We start from the raw sequence: 24,912 nt of genomic DNA on the forward strand, positions 1-24,912 counted from the left end.
ATATTCATATTCCTACATCTATGATTATTCATGGTGGTATTCAAAGTCCATGTGCCCATAAAAACAAATGATGGAACTTCCACCCAAAGCAATTATTGAAGCCCTTAATTGCTCATTATACCTCTGACCTCGTTCTCTCCAAACCAAGCTAAATCCATCAAAGTTACTCAGGTGGAACCTAGAGAAAAAAATTTCTCTTCGTTGATGATCCAGATGCGGTTAATCAATAACCTATATGTTATTTAGTTAGCTGTGGAAGTAGTGCACTTTTCTTACTACTATGTAAACTTTTTCTGACAATTTTGTTTGAAATTATTATGCCCTATTGGTAGTAGAAGTGCAGTAGGTTGTGTTCCTCCTTGCGGTAATACGCAGTTAACTATTGCATTAGTTGTAATGAGTTGTCACTCTCTATAATGAACATGAAAGGCTGAACCATTCGCCATGCTCTATGTGAAATTCAAACGTTGAGAAACTGCACGTTGCGTTAACCCTTCGGAAATCCACTGTTTGATGCAAAAAAACTGAAATATTAACTACTTTTCAAAATCACTGGATCAAAACTAGGACAATAAAATAACATCAGAGTATAGTTTTCCACCTTTTTGCTAAAAAAGGACAGACATAAAAATAAAATTCTTTTATTATTATGTTAAACTGAGAACAAAAACCACATAAAACCAACCATATGCTTGAATTTATTTGATTACTACAACAAATGTTTAGCAGTGTATTTAAAACTTGTTTTACATTCAATTGTGACCAACTGTAAGCTAATCTGATTTCTTGTATATGAAGTGTCGACTATGACTTGCAAATGGTATACATAAACTAAAAATTGAGTATCTATGAAATGACTATAAGTTGATTTTATGATAAAGATGATGCCACTTAAGCTGTTAACTATTGAAAAATAATCCAACTACTATATTAATACCGGTGAGAAAAGATGAACGTGAATGAGCCAAAAACTGATTGTTCCTCTAGTTGATAATCAATTACTTTTCCACAAGTAAAAAACTAGCTAAGCAAAAATGGCTATAAAACCAAAAAAATGCCGCAAGTTGTAATCTGGCGAACTAAAAATAAAACGCGATAAATTATTAACAAGCTGAGTCAATTATACAAGATATAGAAAAACGATGAAAATAGTATTTTTTAATATTAATTGGAAAGTTCTATTAGTTAAGCATGTTTGTATTTTGGAAATAACTGGTAACAATGAACAACTATATTTCAAAATTTAATAGTGTATCGAACAGTTGACGTACGAACAAAATTTGACTGACAGCTATCACGGTAGCTAAGCATTGAAGAGCCCATACCAGTAATACCTGTTGATGCTGTTTTCTAGTTAGTTACAGAAAACATTTTAACATATAGAAGACGTCTATTGAAACAACAGGAAGGTCGTTTAAAAAAGTTACCTATTCACACGGAGTCGAACTAAATTCTAAATTTTAAATAATTTGATCATAATATATAATAACGTCCGTGAAACATTTTTACTATTTTAGTTTTCATTAATTACACTAGCATTTGTTTAAAATCTCATTTTGAATTTGAAAGCTTTTAAATTTTCAAGCAACGCTAATCATCTCACAAAAATGTGGTATGGTATTAAATTAATTATAATTTACAGCATAGGTAACTGAAGTTTGGTAAATTAAACTCTTGGTGGTGATTTTTTCATAATCATAAATTACTGGTAAACGAATAGAAATTTCCTGTATGAGTCCTTTTTGTCATACAAATGTAGCAAGCTTTTGACACTGTCCATCAATATTCCATCGACTAAAGAATATTGCTGATTTTCAGACATTACTTTTTCCGATTTTTTTATATCAATTTTAAAAAAAAAACAAGGCTGAAATCGACACAATAATGCAAATAATATTTTCGTAACCAAGGAACAAGGATGTTGTAAAGAAAACAATACCACCAAAACAGACTGACCTGACGTATTAAATTTCTTTTGGTTAAACAGTTATTGAATGATATTAATAATAACGTATTTATTTAAATGATCTTAAATTTGCCCAATGTACTTTCTCTTGAATAAACAATGAGAATAATAAAGCATATTCAAAAGAATTGCGTTCTGAAAGGTAACATTGAAAACATGAATAATGGATAGATATTCTTGGAGAAAAACGCTGATGTCTACGAACACAAGAGGCATTAATTTGTGCTTAACCGCCATAACAGCTACCTTACAAACGCAATTAACTCACTTATGCTTAGACAACTTAGAATAATAAATATTTCGATGAATGCAAATGAAGCTATTCGTCGGTTTCAGAAGAAGCTGAATCGTAATATGTTTGTGGTATTGAAGAGAATTAATGGAACTAATACTTTGAATTCAAAAGATTAATGACCGATATTGATTACATTTCGAAATAATAAATATGAGTTTAAAACAGAAAACAAATTAATTTGTTTGTAGAAAATCCTTCAAACAATATTCAAATATCAAAAATATTTACTTTATACATCTGTTGAATGGTACTATTTTTGATGTTTTCGAATCATTTACTTGTTTAATAACCTTGCATGAAAATAAATAGTGATTTATCTTTGGAATGCGTAACATCTATATTCATACAAAATAACTTGTAAAAAGGATCTGGTGGCAACAATACTAAATTGAATAACTCACATGATTTTCCCAGACTACTTTTCGGGCTAATAAATCTTCAGCGTTTTGTATAAATTTCATGTTAGGTTTCACTAACAAAAAATTCTCACAGTCTATTTATTGTTTAAAAATTAATTAATCACTACTCCCCTATCATTTTTTATTCATTCTAAAATATATTCTTTGAATATATTATAGTGTAGGTATTAATTGCTTGAGTCCATATTTCCTGTTTGCTATGTTTCAAGGAGATTAACAACTATGATTTTGTAGTTGAATTTTGTAATGGGAAATGTACAATTTTGCGTTTTTGTTATTCTATGATAATATTTTTGGAATTAACTTCTTAACTTAACGATTTTTTGTAAAATAAATCATTTATGTGACCAACTGAGGCTTCAAATGTTAAACAACTTCGATAGCTCAATGGATCGGGAGCGCGGCTTACAATTCTATGATTGTATGTAATTTCATTACGGACGTGAATGAAAAAGTAATTTTTTCTTGAAAAAAGTTTTTTTTTGTCTGATATAGAAACATTTAAAAAACCATACTTTACATAGAATGCGCTACAAAGTAAAATATCGAATTTTTGGCGTTAACCTTGGTAAAACTGGTCTTCAAGAATGATTTAATTAACATATGCTGATAATGACAAAGTTAAGAAAGTATATTGTGAACATACATGTATAGAAAAGTTGGTAATATAGGAAATATGACCTTCTAATAATTAGCTAGATAATCCCGTATTGAGTAAAGTTCAAATTCACTGCATTGGATACTAAAATACAATATGATAAATTAAAATTATTAAAAAATGATTGTAATGTATGAAAAAATAGTTAGAGTAAATGAAAATAGTAATACCATAGAGCGCAAGCTTTTAATATTATATGCAGTGAGTTCAGGAGTAATGGATTAAATTTAACACACCCACAATTTACGCCAATTATTTTGTCATACATTATCATACATTTTTTTAAAAAAATCAATTTTACCACACTGTATTTTAGCCTCTAAGGCAGAGTATTTCAATTTCACGTTTCTTTACCTATATATTCACAATATACTTTTTCAACTTTTCAACTTATTCATCATTGAAATCAATTTTACCAAGATGTGCACGAAGATGTTTTAAATAATATTAAAGAGTTTTACATAGGTATATATACATTTTGAATTCCAACGATTCTAAGGACATTGTCTACAAACAATTCTAAATTTCCACTGGAAGCTTATTAAAGATGCTAATAATTAATAAACGTTCACCGTTAACCTCCAATTAGATATAAAACATCAATTCATTTAGCAGCATTATCTAATGAGGTGTTTAAAAATAAGTGTTTATACATTTATGCATTACCCGGATGACTATTTGCGAAATTACTTTCAAAACCAGAAAATCAGGATATTAATGGCTCCCAGGTTACTTCAAATAAATTTATGATTATGTCCTTGAGTTCATTAAATCTTCAATTAATTAAGAAAGTTAAAGATTTGTTGAGCGTGATGCCGACTTGCATTTGTGCATCACTCTTACGTTGATTGGGTATCAATAAAAAGATATGAATTGAAAAGGCCTGCCGTCTGTTGGAGTTATTAACGATTTTTTCCCAAAGGGAATGCGAAGAATTAATTTCATATGCAGCGGGAGAAGTGGTTTCATTTACATATTTGATACCTACGATTATACACAGTGACCGAACGAAAAGTACCCACCCTAAATAACTACGGAAATAATAACTTTCTAAAAAAGTGGTGAAATACATGTTTAACGATGAACCTTGGAAAATTTATATTGCCATGAGGGTCTAGTGATACCTTTTCTAGAAACTCTTTGAATTATATTTAAATTCATCCATGATTTCTTTATAACATTTATCAATAGGTTTGTGAAAATAAATTTTGACAATTTAAAAAAAGAACACAAAATTTCGAGGCAATTTACTTACAACATTATGAATACCGTTTAGGAGAGAATGAAAGCGCGCTAGAGCCAGAAAACATTGGTCGTAGGTATGTTTAAAAGTTAATAAAAAAATGCATAGAGACAAATTCTGAGGAAAACAAATGACACGAATCACAGCGACCGATAATATTTTTGGGGCACTTGCAGATGGATAATAATCAGCCGATCAAAAAAGTACTTTTTATCAGTTGAATGGTAAAATAAATAGTCACATTTATTTATAAAAAGTCGTATTTAAGCGGGTCAGGAATTAAATACTTGGGCTGGTGTTTTTAGTCGTGGAAATATCCCACTCAGGATGTATATATTCGGCCAATTTCGACGAGCACCAGGTAGCTCGTAGGTCATAACCGTCGTGATGTTCGTGTTCAGCAGGATTGAATGTATATATTCGGCCAGATTCATAGGAAGTTTCGATGGTGCTCCAGTAGACAACGTAGATGTCGGCCACCCTGGGCACCAAGAACCTTTTCTTTTTCTGTCCTGATATTCGTGTTAAGCAATCTCGAAAATCCTCCAAGTAGTAAGATTGAATTCATTTCCGCTAATATTTTCTGAGTTATAAATTTTTTATCTTTTAACCATTCGAAATGAATTTTTCCAGGCAATTGTCATTTCTTATTCATAATTTTTGTTCACAAAATATCCTTCCGGAACGAATGCATTTTGTTGCATCTTTACCCTTCTTACTGCTCAGAAATTCCTAGGATTTCCCTTTGTTCTGCTTTATTCCTTCGAATATTTCACAGTTTCACATGATTTCCTAAATTATTGAAAACGAAAATGACCTTTTGGGACAAGAACTGTTTTTTCAACAAGATGGTGTACCATCATATTTTGCTGTACCGATTTATAAGTTTCTGAATAATCATTGTCCTAGTTGGTGAATTGGAAAAAGAGGATCTATCACTAAATTTCCACCCTTTAATTGTAATTATTTTGTAATTGAAGGTCTCAGAATCGTTGATTGAATATATCTAGGAAACATTTGAATAAACTGTTGAATAGGAAGCATTCTCAACAATACATACCTCAACTAAAATTTCTTTTGTGTTTTATTTTTATAATCCATATAAAAACAGTTATTTCCACGAACTCAGTGATATTTTTTTTAAATCACAGTTGCTGAAGGAAATTCAAAAATCTTTTAATAGAGGTAACACTTTAAATGTTTCAAGTGGGTGCGTATATGAGGCAAAGAGAAGAAGTTATGCATACAGATATTGGTGAAATATGTCGTATTTGAAATCAAGTTTACACTTTACTAAAAAATTATTACTTACGCAGTTATTTAGAGTACCTATCGTTGCGAGACCGCGTATAGCTCCTAACAGTAACATTAATAGTACTGATTCAGCTGTATTATTAAGAACAAATGTTTAGTTCGAATATGTTCAATCTTGTATTAGTACTTATTATTTTCAGCAATCATGAGATTTCACATACACTATACAAAGAAAATTAGACGGTTCCTTTCATTTTATCTGTTTAAATTAAAGATGATTAAATATGATACTCTTATATAGAGTTGGCTCAGAAGTAAATTAATACTCAAATCCAACTACATAGCGTTTATAGAATTATTATGAAATATGATACGCAAAAAGTCGCTTTGAGTACTATAAAAAAAGTTCTAATAAAACAATTCAATGAACGAAACATACTATATGCAATAAGTCTTTGTGAATCCGCGAAGGACTTGGTTTTTAATTGGTAGCTTCAGGAATCAAATTATGAAAAAGGTTAATAAACTGACCAATGATATTTTGCTGTAGTATTACACAGATCTTTGTTTGAAGACAAATATGTATAACGTCAAAAGTACACTTACCTTATTTTGAAATAATTTTCTGAATGACTCCCTAGAATACTTCTCCTCCTTAGACACTATCTCCTGACATTTCTTTAAATGCGCCATCCTTAATCGCTCCCTTAAGTTTTCCTCTTCCATACTTGACATGGGCACTAAAGATTTCCGACGCCAAGCAAGACGCTCATCCACCGATATTTTATCAGATACGCTACTAATCGCTTGGACGCTTAGTTTCGACGCCGATACCTCGTTGTTTACCTTTTCGATACAACAGTCAATTTTACTTTGTTTTACGAGCTTTGCACTTGTTACGGAGTTTCTACGAGGTTCCTCTGGGTTCGGTTGGATCGCATCTTCGACTTCATTTATATTACCATTTGAGTTTTGAGAATTTTCCAATTGTTTTCTGCCATTTAACATAACGACTATATCTGTATTTTCGGTTTCTTTGCGAATCGGTGGTATAATATCGGGAACATGAGAATTTTTCGATGTCTTCAAATGCAGTGTCAGATTTGAAGCAGCTTCCAGACATTTTTCAGAATCAGTTGACGCTTCTGATTCAATTAGTGGTTGTGACAACGACATATTCTTACCAGTGCAGTTCAAATAGATTTTATAAATCGTTTTTCATTGAACAACACACTTTCAATTGGATTTTTCATAAAATATCCTAAACATATACAAATAATTTGGTTGAAATTAATGAATAGAGAAAAACTAGGAATTTGGAAATCTTTTATTTCACATTGTTTTCGGTGTTTTTTATTCTATTTATTACTTCAATTAATTCTAATCCTTTTTCATTTTTGTAAAGATGATTATACTTTTTTAATAATAATATTTTTCTAGTTTTCCAGAATTTATTCAAAATACATTCGAATACATTTAAAATATATCTCTTTAGAAAAAAGAATTATTTTTTACGTACAATAAGCAAATTGATTTAATGCAAAACGGATGAAAATTTTTCTATTTCTTAGTCACAAATAACAGAATCAAATTCTTAACGTAAAATTAAAAAGCTTGATAATAGTATTGTTTTATCACTATAATTGGAACAATGATGAATCAAAGTCATGTTTGAGTACGGTTTTTGTCACATTTGAAATTAAAACTATAAAACGAATCTCAAAATTTTAATTAAAATTGAAGGAAGTATAAAAATTTACAAATTATGATGACCCTCAATATTTGTTGAGAATACTTTTTGGATATTTTATGAAAAAAGCGCTTATTCTGATTATTCCTCGGTTTCAATACGATTATTTTAGTTATGGCTTCAGCACCTTCTGAAAGAAAAAAACAAACCACTGAATTTATTCAATTCACTAGGTTAAAATACACCGAAATAAAAAAAACTCGCGCAAGGACCAAAACTCGCGCATGCGCTTAGTTCATATCAAGAGCAAGAAAAAAAACAGTACGGGGTTCACACGCTGCGGATTAGTTCTTCAAGTTCTAATCGGAGATGAACTGGTGGACCGTCATCAGGAGAGAAAAGACCGTGCCGTTCACTGGTTTCTTTATTGGGGTGGGATTCTCTACCGTGGCTATTCATGCTGGGTGTGAATTGTGGTGGTCTAGTTGGCTGTGATTTGTGTAATTTCAAGGTTTTTGGGGATATTTTATCTTGTGAAAGGTAGCGAGAGTGGTTTTTTGATAATTGGTCAAGGGTTTGCAAATGGTGGAATGAAATTAATCATACGTTATTTAACAAGAAAAATTTTTCAATCATCTATAATTTCACTTCATTAAAACTATTTACTTGAAAAGTTTATCTATAATTATTTGACATATTTCGATTGTAAATAGCTATTATTAACATAAATTTGCAATTTTGCAATAAAAATATAATTCATTCCTATCATTTTAACGAGCTCCTAATGTTTGAAAAAAGAAAGAATCAATTAGTTTGCACAAAAAAACGAGCCAAGATCAGAACGAAGGCGAAACTGGTTTCACAAAAATATTTTTATAATGATATTTTGTAATGATTCAGAATAAATGAGTACTATCAAAGTAAAAGCAAAACTGCTTCAATTCTCCTTTTTTATATAGATTGAACCACATATTATGTTATCAAAATAACTTGGTTAATAAGTAACAATTCCTAGAATATGCAAAATAAAAATCGATTTTTTCAATATTTCATGAATTATTGAACATTTTCTGATAGAAGTATATACATTTTGAGATTTTTCTCGTATAAAATCAGTCCATAAACATTTTAGAGAGGTTTGGAATCTCCCAAACTTCTCTATGTGTTATAGTTTACAACATAATTTTGGCGGGGCTTAATTTATTTATTTATTTAACTTTTTTGTTACATCCTATACAATCAGCTTCAACTAAAATAATGAAATCATGCGAATAAATCCATGTTATGTTAACATAAATCTTAATTAATATTTTCATCGCATACCTACTTCATCTTCATCATTCTATCAGGATTAAAGAAAAAGAAACTCCAACAATTTTTGCCGCAATGCATAGGCGGCACTTTTAATTGAAAATATCTATATAAAACAAATGGTTTTGTTCTTATTTTTTACGTATTTCTGGAAAGAAATCATCATAGATATTGTATTTCCAACTTCTAAAGTATATTTGCAAGCCATTACGAAAGAGGAAGCTGTTTTAATTAAAGTAACAATGCATCGCGCTTCACATATTGTAAAATGACATATGGGTGATTCCATTATAACTGTGATATTCAATGTCCTGTATTGTTTTTTTGTACTAGTCATTAATTAATAATCAATTAATAAAAATTTTGTGTTAATTGAATAATTCTTAAGATATTTAAACATTATTTTTATACAATATAACTTGCCACTTAAAGAAAACTTATACTACATCACTTGAATGTCAGTACCGTGTCATGTCCATTCCTAGAATTAACCGATAAATTATTAATTTTTTTTGTCGTAACAAATGATTTAAACTAATTACCTTATAAATTCTAATGTTTATGATCAAACTGAGGAAAATTGATGCACTTGTTGTTTAATATCTTAAGTTACCATGTCAGTACCGTGGATAAATGAGTCAGTACCGTGGAACTCAAAATCCGACATTTGTGTCTTGCTCGTGATACTTTGAAGTTGTAGTAAATTCCTCTTAGAGTTTTATTTTTACAGTAAAATAGATGAATAATATGCATAAAAAAGTTAGAAAAGTTAAATTTTAAAATCTTGAAATTTTGAATACAAAAAATCACAGTTAGAACGGAATCACCCACATGTCACATCAATGCGTGCGTAGTTTTTATATGCAACCAAGATGTGTTACTATCCTTAAAAAATATTTCGTTTCCTCTTGCGACCAAAACTGAATTGGTATAAATACTTTTGATTGGTTCAAATAATCTTATTCTTATTCAGAGAACTTGAGAAGTAGACCTCATAAATGTTAATTTTAGATTCTTCTCGACTAAAGCATTTGATAGTTTTCCGATTTGATACTGGACATAATTGAAGTGTAATTTTACTTATGTATCAGTCACGCAAATGGAAAAAATCCATATCTTTGGAAATTCCAACCTTAAAAATTATAATTTTATAAAAAAATGATACTGGTAGGTTAAAAATCTTTAATTTCATAAATTGGCAAACTTTTCAATGAAAATTCAGGTCAAGTCCAATACACTACTCATAACTGTCGATTTCATGATAAATTTATGTGTGTTTGATTTCAATTATGCTTATACACATTTTTTATATGAGTATCAAATCCAATTTCTAATCAATAAACAATTCGTCAAGCTGGATTTGATCTAATGATTACTCGTTGTTTTATAATAATCGATTTGAACGTTAACTAGAGCTTTTTTTTGTTTTTATGGACACGTTTTAAACTTATGGGCTGTTTTCTATCGGGCCTATGGTTAAATAAACTGGTTTTTTTATCTAGGTACTTAATTTCTTATACATAAACCATAATTAACTGGGTTCTTTGTTTGAAGCAACTGTAGGTAATTAACTACTTGTTTTTCACATGAAGTTGCTTAGAGCCGCAGTATACTCTCAAATATAATTATTCCAAATATTCAAAGAGAAATATGTCTTGTGATTATTTTACATGTTCCCAAGAGATCTTGGTTCACCCTAATTTTATTCATTAATTCGTTCATTTTTGATCATTTCCTTTCCTGGTGAATTTAATCAAATACTAGTTGGCCTAGCACGTGGAAAGTTGTACCGGATTTGTTCGTAGATATATAAAGTAGAAGTTAATTAGCTTCTTCTGGCATTTTATGAAATATTGTACTAAAAATATTTTTTTCTGCATCTTTATAGTTGCGTAAATGTTAATATCACTTTTTGTAGGATTTATTTTCGACACAGCCAATTATTAATTAATTAATCATCATAAAACAATTTCATTTATTGGAATAATAATCGATAAAAATTGCTGCTGCTGATCAAAACCGTTAGATATTCCTTGTAAAATTGATTCCACAACTTTGTAAGATATTTTAATTTGTTTGGAAGAAGATGGATAATTTATTAGAATATTTTGTTAGAAATCTCAATTTTGTTATTCAAACTATTTTACTTTATTATTACTATCACTATATGCTTCAGCTACGAAGGCAGATTTCCCGCCACCGTGACGTTTTATGGATGTAAAGTTGCCTCCGCATTGGCCAGAAGAACTACAAAGCTTCTCCTCGACAAGTAACCTATCCATTTTGCAATCAAGCTGGGAACTTCTTCTATTTTATTTATCACCACATGTTAGTCACTAGATCTTCCTCTCGAATTCTTCAAAAATAATAATAACAGTATACCTACATTCACAGTTGTATTACTATTCTCATCTCTGCAGTTATTTCATGTTTTTCTTCTTTCATTTTTCCTAACTTTCTTTTTAATTAATCTATTAATCGAATCCTGCTTATATATTATTTTCTTCTACATTTTAAATGACTTTTTCGTATTATCTATTTATTTAATTTCTCAAATGCTACTTTCTTGTCTATTATTTTCTTCTATATTAGAAGTTATCACTTGTATTATCTATTCTTCCATTTAATTTTTCAAATTTATTCCTGTGCTTTGGTAGTCTGAATATTAATAAATTCAGTAGTTGTTATCACCCAAATTCACCGTTGATTCAAATCCTTTTCAGTGGATTAATCTCGCTTTAAGATTATGTTTGCACCATTGGCAAATGCCACATAAGGCCTTTTAGTATCGTCGAAAAAAAATTGATATTGTAGATGATTAGAAAATCTTTCTCATGCAAAATTATAATTTGTCTTCATTTTGAATTTTTCAAGAAAAAATAGAGTTTAATAACGATTTGTACGTACAGCTGTGTCAGTAAATGTACAAATTTCCATTTGGGATTATTTTTCCGTTTGTGCGAATTTTTTTATTTAGTCATCATAAAGTTTGCGTCTGAAGAGATTTGGATGATATCGCGCCAGCGCTTAAATGTTAAATTGCCAATAAGTCTTTGCAATACAAATAACATTGCAAGTCACAGATCATATACAGGGTGCTTCTAAATTCATGCGACAAAACTCAGTGGGTGATTGCTCGTATGAAATTTCCTCAGCCCACCCTTTTCCGAGATAACACTAAAATTGATTTTTTATTTTTTAGTAAAGCTAGAAACTTGAAATTCTGTAATCTCAATTCAATCTGCTCATAACAGATTTTTATGAAAGCTAGTCTTCATCTATATTATTTATTAATCATAAAAATTCACTGAAATCCTTTTAGAATGTTTTGAAACCCTCTTTTTCTGCTATTTTCAGAAATAGCTCCGTTGAGGTTTCTGTTAGTTACAGTTTTATACAAAAAACAAAGTTGCTGAGGTGATTACATCAATCTGCAACTATTAAGAATTAGATAAATTTCTGTTCATAAATTGATTGTATTATAACCTCATATGATTGAAGATAAAGATATTCCAAAGCCTTAATTAAGAACAAAACGTTAGATGTATTTTTTAAATGCAATCAATGTCACACTAACATTGAATAGTTTAATTAAAAAGCATCAGATTTCACTCTTCGTGGAAAGTCCTTTATAATATGTATACGGCCTTTATCTCGCACAGGAAGAAAATAATTTCATGTTCACAGGAACAACACCTAGAGATAAGTTTCTCCTCAGATCGTTAGCACCACCACCACAGTCACCATAAAAATATCTTCCGTGTCGTCCTAAAACTCTATTACGACAATCTGTTTACAGCAGATGTAGATTTATTTATAGGTAATTGCGCACATAGGTCAAGATAAGTTCGTCGTGCCCAACTTGATGTTACCAAAGGCCTATGTCCTTTGAGAAGCCGATCAGGCGCTTTGGCTTGAACCCTTTGATGTCATTAGGCAAGCCGTAAGGCTTGCACAAGTGTTTGAACCGACTCATGGGATTGCTGAGCACTCACAGATGATATAGTCTGCAGTTTCATCCTCCTCCATGCACCGGTGGCACTTCGGATCGTCCGTGATACCTATGGTATGGAGATGGCGTTTTAGATCGTGTCCGGTTAAACATCCGGTCACTAGTCGTATTTCGCGCCTGTTCAGTTGGAGTAGTTGTTTGGTGTGTGCCTTCGCTTGTCTCATGCCAGATGTCTCTATCCATCTCTGCCAAGCCTGCCTTACAAGCAGACCGTTGAGATATACGATACGTAGCTACACCACGGATAGGCTCTGGGCCCAACGGTTAGTTCGCCGATCCCAGTCTGGCGAGTGAGTTTGCCTCGTCGTTGCCTTTGGTGTCCGAGTGACCGGGAATTATTACAATAGAATTAATCACTATTTACTTATTTAGTAGCCACATTTATTAAATTTTCATTTTATTATGAAACTTGTACCTGCAATTGTATCTTTTGAAAAACAAACTGTCAACTTGTTTTACGTACGAAGATCCGAACCCTGCAGTCGCCCAGGATCACAAAAGCAGCTCAAGCATCTGTCATTTATTTATTCAACTATTACTGTTATATAATATCAAATGAAACAAAATTGAGAGGAAGTTCGTCAGGTGAGTAAGGAAGTTGTGGAACCACATGAGTATTATTAAGGTTCAATAACTCATTTATTGGAATTGTTTGGAAGGGTCATGAATCTTTTTCCGAGTCTTTCAAGTGTACATTAATTGTTTAGGTATGAGGCACAAATGTTAACAATTTTCTGGTTATTGAAGAAACAAATTAACATTACAATAAAACAACTTTTTTGTACATTCCATGCTATGGCGTTTCGATTTCGATTCTTATTCGGAATCATTTTTATTGTCAACCAATGATCTGAATGCACAAGTTTTCGGATTCTATCAACATATTTATCTGTTGATATATGACTTGAAGAACCGAAGTAAATATTGATAAAGCACTCCCTCTATAGTTCTGCCAAAGTTTTGCAACAGTTTCTGTTGCACTGTGCTGAAATTTTCAGATCGCTCAATTTCTCAAAAACAATGAATTTTATTTTTGTATTCATTTGGTCATTAGTGTTTTTATTTTATAGTTTACAAGCTCTTGCCTCAAAATTTAACAATTTTTTGCCAATAAAGAATTTTGATAGAGAAACTTGTTCTAAACGTCTACTCGTATTGCTCGTCCACCACTCTCCCTTCATGTCCCCTTTTTCCAGTGTTACCGTACCGAACTATCACAAAATAGAAAGATGAAGTTGCATTCAAATGTTGTTCTCCATGTATATATTTAATTTTTCGAAATTATAATGAAAAAAATTAATAGAGGTGTCAAATCATATTGAAAACGCCATCGCAAAATTGTTCTTAAATAATCCATACCCAGCATTTGGAAATAAGAGACGGAAATAAAACACAGTTTAATACGAAACATATTCTTTTAATATATAAATTTTATTTATAAAAAATACTAAAACTATAACTTTCTTTAAAATCTGGCGTTTAATTTTAATAAATCAGATTCAGTCTGAAGCGGATAAAAGTTTTTAAAAATAATATTTATAAGCAAAATATAACAACTGAAATTATTCGAAACATATCACCACTGATGTGGTAACTTTAGTATTTATACTTTCACAGTTTATGTACAAAATCACCAACCTATGTTTAAACGCAAATAAGATAAATTCCTTGGAGTAATTGAGAAATTTGATTAGAAAATCTGTGTGGTCCTCATTTAGTGAAAAACAGAAATTTCTTTTTCCGTTATTTTCTTCAAATGCTAGAAATGTTGAAGTTTTTTGAACGGTCCAAGGAAATATCCTCCAAACATAAATTAAAACTATAAAATCAAGGCCTCAACTTAGATACTATCCACTGGACGTAGTTCTCTACTCTTGTGTAGACACCAGGCCAATTTTCCATACCGCAAGGCGAAGGTCCGAAGGAAACTACACCAATAATGTACCAACCAGGTTTGCCGTCTTCATTAACAGTGAATGTCATTAGAGGGCCTCCGCTGTCACCTCTACAAGAATCTTTTCCTTTCTCTCCTCCTGCACACAATTGTCCCGAATTTACTTGCACACCTGCTTGAGTATAGGTTCTCGAACATTCTCTATTAGATTTGACTGGAATCTAAAAATAACTGTCTCTAAAAATGTGTATAATCGTTGGAATATTTAAAATATAAACATGATTTGCTGATATTTTGGTTTTGGTTTTGGTTTGGTCTAAATGAACAAAACCTGTGTTACTGTCTAATTAAATTAGGATTAAACGTAACCGCTTTCAAGAATAGTTATAGATCTATATCACAATACATCTCCCCTAGGTATACCTCTATGAACAGTACTTTTAGGTCTTTATTTATATAATATATTATGAATTTATTTGAAAAACTTACTTTCAATTTGAGTTTAATGTTACTTTCTGATCTTGTTTCAGTTTTACCCCATCCAGCAACGAATAAATTCTTTCCTACATATTCTCCTTGGGTAGCTGAAGTTTTTGGAAGGCAGATAGGTCTCACGTAATCTAGATTATTAAAAAAGGTTTTTGATAATGAATCAAGACAAAAGAATGGTACTTAATTATAAAAAAATTAGGCACTCAGGCGAGTTTGATGGAAAGTGGTGAGTGATGTATGATTTTCACTTCTTTTGTAACGACCACAGTCAATATAAAGTCGGATGAAAAGAATATGAGCACACAGAATTGAGTCTCATCTTTCCTTTTATACCCAATTATCTATTCTGGTTGTGCAATATTTTTGTCAATCGATATCTAATAAAAACAAAAAGACGTTTCAAAATATTGAAGTGAGAATGTCGAAATATGCATCCGCAATTGAGATTACCTCTTAGATCGATGGAAATCGTTCCCTACTCATGGATATTTTTGGGATTTGAGAACTAACAGAGGTCAGAGGAAGCCAGATCTATAGAATATCGGATAGATAGATCGGTCTTTTGAGCTATGTGCGCTTTCTTCATCAAAAATATATAATAGACTGCATTTATTGTTTTATCACTTTGGAAGTAATCTACTAGCAAAATTTCCTTTCCTATTCTGAGGCTCTGACTTATGGAATCTCGCTTTGGAGCCGAAGCGCCACTCCTTAGACTGGTTCAGGCTCATGATGATAGACCCAAGTCACATCTTCAATTATAAAATTACGCACAAAATTATTTTTAATCTTTCTGAAATCATTCAAATATTGCGGAAAAAGTTGCATATGAGTGAGCGAATCCTGCTTAGATCTTTCTATAATGGAGAACTTCGATAATCATGCATAATCATATTTTATATTTTTGTTATGTTTTGATGCGTTGATGCATTTTTTGACGTTCTAAATATGCAACTCTATACTATTCGAATTGAACTAAAAATTTCTTGCCCACTTTTAGCAATCTTTTTTGAATTTGTTCTGGTGTGATACCGTCCAAAGCTGAGAAGTTTGTTCATTGTCCAAAAATATGTTGAACAATTAAAAATCTACAAAATCTACTCATTAGTTGTATAATAAACAAGATTCCAATATTTGGAAACACAATAAGATCCTAAAAGTTATCCCAAAATAGCGAGATATGTAAGCTTTGACGTTAAAAATGTGTTTTTTCAAACTTGGCCATATTTTTCTAGCTTCAATCGAGCCAAAATTTTCTTTTTTTAATCTTTCTGCATTGGAATCATGTATCTTTCGAAAAACAAGTTGTGTCATGTCAATAAATTGCATATACAGCAAAATTAGTAGCAGGAATTTATTTCAGAAGGTACAAGTAGAGAATATGAAAACAAACTCCACAAAGACATCAGATTTTTTAAAAAACGCGATGAAGCATCACGTGCAAGGATGTACCAACTTAGGAAATTAATTTTATTATCCAAATATAAAATGATCTATTTTTGTACTTCCTTGAGTATGTAAATAATCCTGTAAAATACAAAAATCTGCTTTAAATACTGAAAAATAATTTAAATAATTCGATATTTATTTCAGGTATACCAATCATTTTAATAAAAAAAGTGTGATTATCCTTACTAGTGAAAGTAACTGGTCTACTCAATCTAAGAAGAGCAATGTCGTGGTACTGATTGGGATCGTTAGGATTGTACTGTTCGTGGGCAATTTTCTCTTCCACAGCCACATTAATCGGAGCGGGAGCACATATATTTGTTCCTTTGGCAGTTAATTTACAGTCTTCTTCTGTATCGAGATTATATTCTCCTAACCGCACCCCTACTCTATAAAACATGAGAAAATTAAATATAGAACCAGATTTTTTATAGTTGTAGAAAAGTTTACGAAAACTCATCAATATTAATAATCATAATGTAGAAAATTCCAAATAAAAAAAATCTCCATATTTTCCTGTGTAAAAATTACTCACTTACTAATAATGAGTTGTATTTTTGTCTAACATAAACAACCTTCATATTCCAACTTTACGCTTCGTTGATTGTTTATCATTTTGTAAATTCTATCAATTTAAAAATAGTGAGATAGTAATATACACTTTTATGTGATATACTCACGGAAACATATACTTACAGCTTCCACGACTTTGGAAGATCTTTTCCCTTGACGCAGTGAGCAGCCGTCAAAATATATCTGTTATTTATTAATACACCTCCACAATAAAACCCATGTTTCCTATTATCTGAAAAGGTTTATAAATATCACTCTCATATAACCCAGAAAATATATTTCATAAGTTTTATTTTATAGATCCTTCGGTAGACTCAAATAAAACAATCTGTTAACTTGGATATACATAAAATGTGACATTTGATAATTATTCCTTTAAGTGAATCAATATTTTTTAACCAGCAATTGACAATACTGTATTATATAATTATATATTTATTTATTATACTTTTTTTTTCAAATTTACCTCTTTCATATTCCACCAAACACATCCACGGGAATTCGTCTAATTCCGTAGCATTTCCACCTAAAATTTTTTCGTCTAAAGTAGCTACTCCACATATATCTGTTGATGGTAAAAGATTGCTATCTGCAGGTTTTGCTGAAAAATATCATAACTATGCATTAAGCATCTTGATAATTCTGTGTGTAAAGTTGTTTCCAAGATATTTCATCTTGACTTACTACTTGCTAACGGACGATAAACTCTGAAAGCTGTGAATTTCAAATAGTGAATAGTAACGACAACAATGAATTCATTTCTGTTGATCTTATCAAATACTGACATCAAACACCTGCAGTAACAATGTCGGATAATTATATCAACTACCAACTCAGAGATTCTTACAGGTAAGTCAAAAGAAATATCAGGGATCGAACTATTTAAATTATTCATCATAAGAGGTGGAATATCTATACATTTATGACTCTGTACCTTGTGTCCCACGTAGAAATAATGGTAGGAATTCAAGTTGATTTTGAAGCAAAGTAAAAATATGTAAACGAAAAAGATTTTTTCGCGTTTAATACCGCATAATTTGACAATCGCTCGTGTCGATTGGTGCAAAGAAAGGCTAAAAAAATTGGTGCCTGTTTTTTCAGAATAACTGGATATGTCGCCAGCTTTTGTTTGCCAGAAATATTAAAAAAAATCAAGGAAACCAAACACCGAGGACGAATTTTTCCACCACGACAATGCGAGTTCTCACACATTAATTCAAACAAAATGTTGTTTGTGAACAGTCAAAACATCGAATTGATGGATCATCCGTTTTACAGCACCCAATGATTTTCTCTTATTCCCACAGATCAAAAATGAATTGCGGGTTCAACGTTATTCCACATCTGAAGAATCGGTTGTTGCGTTCAAATCAGATATTTTGGAGATACCTAAATTGGAATGGAAGACATATCCAATACAATTATTTGTTTTTATTTGTCTATATCAAAACTTAAGTGACAACCCTCGTATTACCAATTTAGTAATATTTATTTTCTACAAATCTTTATGCGTTATTAGTGTATTAAAGTTGTTTATTTCTTCCGCATAAAAAATCGAGTTCGACTAACAGCGATTTGCCAATAATTAGACAAATAATAATTTCCGCGAATAATCTCATGAAACCTAAACATAGATAAGGAGAAAATTCAAAAACAACTATTTCTACCCACGTAAATGATTATCATAAATTTATTATAATTCGAACCACTGCACTACAAATTGTCATCAGAATTCCTGGAAAATTGGAAGTATTGATTAGTGTGATAAATTTCAGTGCTTCCTTTGTCCTATGACATATCAATTTGAAAATTTTAGTGATTATAGCTACAGAAAAATCAAAATATCTCAATAACTATTAATTTCAGGTCTAGGGAATACTTTTGAAAAAAAACGACAAAAAATGTTGTGATATTTAGATTCGCCCTGTATCAGATTCAATGAAAAATAAGGAAATAAATAATTTTCCATTATTTTTACAACTATTCAAATGCTTTTGCTCCAACAGATCTTCATTCTGTTACATTGTACAGGGTATTGAACTTACGATTTTTTTTGGAAAATTGGGTGTAGCTTTTTAAATACCCCGTTGACCACATCACAACCCTATATTTCAAATATGATATAAAAAACTGTTTCAGATGAGGAATCAGTATAAGAACGTCAATTTATATACACGGTGTTCCCACAAAACCACCCAGGAACTCATAATTCAAGATTTTCTTTAAAATCTAATCGTAACTGCAGGCGAATGTTTTTGATTTAGGGTGGTTTTGAGTATAAAAACTATCTTATAATTTTGGGTTCGAAGGTTAGTTGATTCTCTAAAAAATTGTTTTATTATGTTCCAAAGTGTCATCAATTATTGGAATACCTATCTGTTAATAAATATTGGTTCAAATGCCAACCCACACACTCAATTTCTGAAATGTATCTCTATGAATAAATGAGTTTCAATATCACTCTTATAACGACCATTATGTCCGTAAAAAGGTGCATTCTATATCCATTATTCTTTCATTTGTACACTGAAAAAATATTCAATGATGTTTTAGAAAACGCTGATGAAGGAACTTGGTTTATGGGAAACTTATCAACTTAATAGCTAGCTCGTTTGAAGAACTACAGATGCCAATAGACCGACAGTCTTGTTATAGTCTGCTAGAAAAACAGACTAAAGCTTGATACAAAGAAGACTGAATATATGGTCATAAGTAAACAACAAAATTAACCAACAAGAGAAACCACGGGTAATAGCTTACCAACTAGCTTACCAACTAGAAAAAACAACGTTTCTGGAAACCGCAGTAAACAATAAATGGGATCCTAGCCAAAGCACGAGGAATGAATCTTTGCAGCTATGACCTTAATCTTCATCTGTGCTTTTATACGGTGCAGGAATATAGACACACAGAAAAACTGCTCAATCGTTTGGAGGTTTGTTACTAATACCGAGATTCTTGGGCGACTGACAAAACTTTGGAAATATTCAATATTATAGAGACATAAATTCGAATACTTTAGTCATGTGATGCTTAACCCTGTAAAGTACGATCTTCTTCACTTGGTAATAGAAGCAAAATAATGAGAAGAAAAGCATATAGGTCAGCGCACAACATCACAGTTAACAAAATCGTCAATGGTTCGAGAAAACGGCAACTCAGCTATGTTATGCTGCATTGAATGAAGTAATAATAGTCAATGTGTTAGCCAATATGGGAGATGTCTATTAACTTCCTTCGTTCCTTAAGTTATTCACAAAATTGACGTATTGATGTTCTTTATGAAGAAGAATACACTATTTTTGTGAGCGTCCGCAATTGATCCGTTCTTATCAATCCTCCAATCAAAGATAAATTTTTAACTTCCTAATTAATTTTGTTTCAAGTCTAAGATAGAAAACGGAATAGAAACTTATATTTTGCGACTTTATTATTCCAGATTCGAAATAGATTCACTGCGTTAAACATTTAACTTGTTAATATAATGACTTAAATGAATATTACATGTACAGTAAATCTTTATTTATTTTCACTATTCAAGCAATTAATTTCTTATTTCTTATAAAATAAATTCAATACAACTTTTTTCCACGTATTATTAGGTAAACAATATACTTCCAAAATATTCCGTACATGCCGTATATTTTGGCGCAATTCATTTGAACCGTTCGGATTCTGTCAAGAATACTGTGTTTCCATATTCAATTCTAATTTTTATGGTAAACTTTGTGAAATTTAGCTTCTTCTAATTTGCATTATTGTCTTATGCTGCAAAGGGTTTCTGAAATTTGTCCGAGATAGACACCCGGTACATACGATTTATTCGATTTTCATTTGCACTAGTTACATATTCTCGTTTCTAGGTTATTCTCTTATTACACGCAATGTTTCATGGTGTTAACTACCATAAAATCTTGTTTTTTTTATGATTAATATTAATTTACAATTGACGAAGTACCATGTATGTAAACAAACGCATTTTATGAACATTTAGAAGAAGCGATCAATAATAAATTAATTTAAAATAACCACACTTACCACTTCCATAACTTTCTTGCTGAGTAGTTGTTGGAGGTCTATCATCGAGAGGACAACATACTTTTGGTAACGTACCTTCGAATCCACATTGCGCCTGTCTCAATTTATTGGCATCGGCAGCTTTAATGGGACGGTTTTTTAAAATATGGTACAAGCTTTCACATTCAGTGAGTACTTTGCAGTCTCCTGTTTGCCCATACGGTGGATTTGGACAGGGATCTGACTCTATATATATAAGCAATAAAATTATTTACTAAAAAAATTTCATTCTCAGAGCTCTGAAATATGAGTAAAGAGAATGGGGTGAGTGTATATATTAGCATTTAAATTCTAGAGTCTAAATCTCGTGATGATTTAGAATGTGGCCTTTAATTTATACATGGCATTCTATTGCTAGTTAATTTAATTAAATAGACTGTTTTGTATGAAAACGGTATTTCCCCTCGATTAGCACACAATTTTATATTTATTAATAACTATTTATGTATTCCTACGCAAACATTACACGGTGGCGCCAATATGTAAAGACATACATATACACTCTATCAATTTTTTACTAACATTATGTTTTAGCGACATTACAGACTAGTCTCTATTTGTATTGCTTTCATTTCGTTTCATCATTGACGACGCAGAACGTTTTTATAATAAATAGATATAGAGTACGATAAAACATGATATGAAACAAAAGCTTTATGCACCCGTAGAAGCAAGGAAAATTGGAGGAAAAGTGGAGATTTGATGGTTGAAGTTCGTTCGAGCACAAGTCGTCCATCTGTGTGATGTTAAGGTAGCAGTAGAAAACCAGCGGCGTACCAACACACACCGATTATATCGGACTCCCTTGGACCTCAGAAAGATACCATAGAAAGTCATTTAAAATATAACAGTTGTTGAACAGTCGAGTAGAAGCGTGTAAACAATTCCTTGTCCTGCCGTTTTATCAGACGCATGGTTACTTACGATAAAAATTGATTTATTGGACCACCCGAACATGAAAAATCAGTAGTTGGACAATGAACAACTTTCAGAGGGGGATTCGAGTCTTGTTGTGTATCTGTTGAAATGATGAGGGGTTTTATCGGAGAAATATACATATTTAGTCAACCGAAAGCAGGTTCTCTTACAACAAGATGACACTCAACCACATGCCGCGAAATTTACGCGGTATAGGATCGAAGAACTTGCTGGTATTGAACTCCTACCATATCCAGCATTAAGTCCGGACCTTGCACCGTCAGATTAATATTTTCCTATTTAGATATATGATGAAAATCTTCAATGGGAAAAATTTGTATCCAAAGGAGAAGTTGACAATGCATTGCAACAATTTTTTGCATCTAAGCCCAAAGAGTAGTTTTAACAAGGTCTCAAAGAACTAACTGATCGTTGGGTTAAAACCGTAGAATACTAAAGGCTATACCTAGAATATTAATGGTTTCTTTTTCCATGATTATTTAATAAACAAAGTGAAAATTGGAAAGAGAGCGGTTTTATAAAAAATAGTTTTGTGTCCATTTGATAGCTGGATAATGGATAAAAACGATTTTAATAAAAAAGGAAATAACAGGATTTACTATAGAATCTTAAATGTTATTACGGCAAAACCACTTTTAGATGTATCAAATGATAATATCTCGCTATCAAAATCAAATTTGTTAGTAATGAAACAAACTGGTTTTCTATTCATATTTATATTATTTATTTATGATAACAAATGTTAAAAACGTAATGGGGCTAACCAAATTGACAATCAGTTACCATCTAGCAACTAATATATTTATGGTTTTGCTTTGACGTTTATTAGAGTAAATATTAATTCAGTTATAAATACGATATTATTTTTTTTATTTCATACGAATATTTCAAATAAAATATCTGACCAAAAATGGATTAAAGTTAATAAGATGCAATCAGATAAGTTTGTTTATTAGAAAAAATTAATATGATTATTCCTCATGAACTGGAAATAGATTGAATGAATAAATATTATTTTATGAATATATATATATATGAATTTTTTAGAACGTAAATTCTGGTTATCGCTATAAGAGGTCAAGGAGTCAAAACGGTGATAAAAACCAACCAAAAAACCACAGTAAGAAATCATTAGTTTTTACCACCATAAAATGACAATAAATCAGACTGGTAGAACAAAAACTAAAAAACAATTTTCACATTAAAAACTAATTAAAGGTATCAAAAGTTACATAGATACTTACGTGTTAAGCAAATTGTAAATAATCCAAATAAAACTATTGAAAATGCCGTAATTCGCCAGTCGCGCTCCATTCTAACTACTAATTTAATATCACAAATTTATTGTAAATACATGCGAATCAAAACGAAAGAAAACACTGAACGAGTTTCAAAGTTAATTTACTGATGACCCATCTTGATCTTTCGGTCAATCGTTGTTAGTTACCCAGCCAGCCTTGGAAACACCAGCGTCTGAAGTGTGGCTTAGCAGGAAACCCAACTTGCATGTAATTTTATGTGACGTATCAAAATATACTAGTCAGCAAATGATGTGTACTTCAGATATTTACCACTATATATTTCAAAAATATTAAATTATATTGTTCGAAGATAAATTGAACATTATCAATTTGCAAATAAAAATGGATAATAGAAAATTAAAAACGAAGGTCACTCTAAAACTTATTTACTGGCGAATCTTTAGAAAATATATTTATTTAAACATACCACAGAGTTCAATTTGTACCAAAAAATTTTCGCTTCTTTTTTAATGTATAATCGCGAAATTAATTACTGAGCTCAAGTAACGTTTCCTTTTTTTTCAGCAGCTTAATAATTTCAGTTCCTTGTCCATTATAAGTAGAAAAATAAAATTATTTGTAAGAATAAATTCAAAAGTACCAGCGGCGCGAGTGGTTTCTAGTCCATCTAGCCCGGACGGCCGTCGGGACCTTCTAAAAAAATTTTTCAATAAAAAAATTAGTCTTACTTTTACTTTTAAAAAGATGTTTCATCCACATGTTCAAAATATGGTTCGTGTATAAAATGAAAGTGGAAAAAAGTGAAACGTCAGTGAATTTGCTTATATTAATTATACAGTACGGGTATTTTATAATTTAATAGAAGCAGATCACAGACCTTTTCCGTGCAGGATATTTTATTCATTAGTAAAGGGTTTTCCAATAAGAGGTGTTATTTTGAACAGCCCGCTATTTCGGTAAATGTCACTTTTGAAGCTGTCATTTTTTGACATTTGACAAGTAGAAACTACGCCATTAATGAAAATGGAACGATACACGCTTCAACAACGCATTGAAATTATTAAAATTCACTATAAAAACGGTGAAAGTTTGGCAGAGACGGTTCATAAAACTAAAACATTTTTGGGTCGACGTGAAGCACCTTCTCGGACCGCAATACAGAAATTGGTGGAAAAATTTGAGCTGTTGAGACAATTAGTGATGTGAAGAATAAAACCCGTGCACGTCGCCCAAGAACAACTGAGAATATTGCTGCTGTAGCCCAAAGTGTTGAAGAAAACCCAGGTTTGTCCATTCCTCGTCGTTCTTTGGAATTAGCCATACCACAAACGTCATTACACCGTATTTTGCATGAAGACTTGGGTCTTAAGACCTATAA

At 31.2% G+C, this 24,912-nt stretch overlaps 2 protein-coding genes across 3 annotated transcripts in view; both read right to left on the reverse strand.

Moving 5' to 3' along the window:
• The window catches only part of LOC130898726 (NADPH oxidase 5), a 97,234-nt gene extending 90,541 nt beyond the window's left edge, over positions 1-6,693 (reverse strand). Inside the window, exon 1 of one of the 2 annotated variants that reach the window (XM_057808210.1) lies at positions 6,442-6,693. In XM_057808210.1, coding sequence (XP_057664193.1) covers positions 6,442-6,570 — 129 coding nt within the window. In that variant the 5' untranslated portion in view covers positions 6,571-6,693. The remainder of the gene's footprint in view (positions 1-6,441) is intronic. The other variant, XM_057808218.1, reaches the window with a different exon arrangement.
• Positions 6,694-14,591: 7,898 nt separating this feature from the next.
• LOC130898753 (CLIP domain-containing serine protease HP8-like) lies at positions 14,592-23,856 on the reverse strand. Its single transcript, XM_057808250.1, has 7 exons — positions 23,517-23,856; positions 21,295-21,519; positions 17,723-17,857; positions 17,380-17,488; positions 16,870-17,072; positions 15,232-15,362; positions 14,592-14,963 (listed from the first exon to the last, which is right to left on the reverse strand). The coding sequence occupies exons 1-7, from the start codon at positions 23,584-23,586 to the stop codon at positions 14,676-14,678; spliced, it is 1,161 nt and encodes a 386-aa protein (XP_057664233.1). The 5' UTR covers positions 23,587-23,856; the 3' UTR covers positions 14,592-14,675.
• Between the last annotated feature and the right edge of the window lie 1,056 nt (positions 23,857-24,912).

This window comes from Diorhabda carinulata, chromosome 1, assembly GCF_026250575.1.
Source record: "Diorhabda carinulata isolate Delta chromosome 1, icDioCari1.1, whole genome shotgun sequence".
Lineage (NCBI taxonomy): Eukaryota > Metazoa > Arthropoda > Insecta > Coleoptera > Chrysomelidae > Diorhabda > Diorhabda carinulata.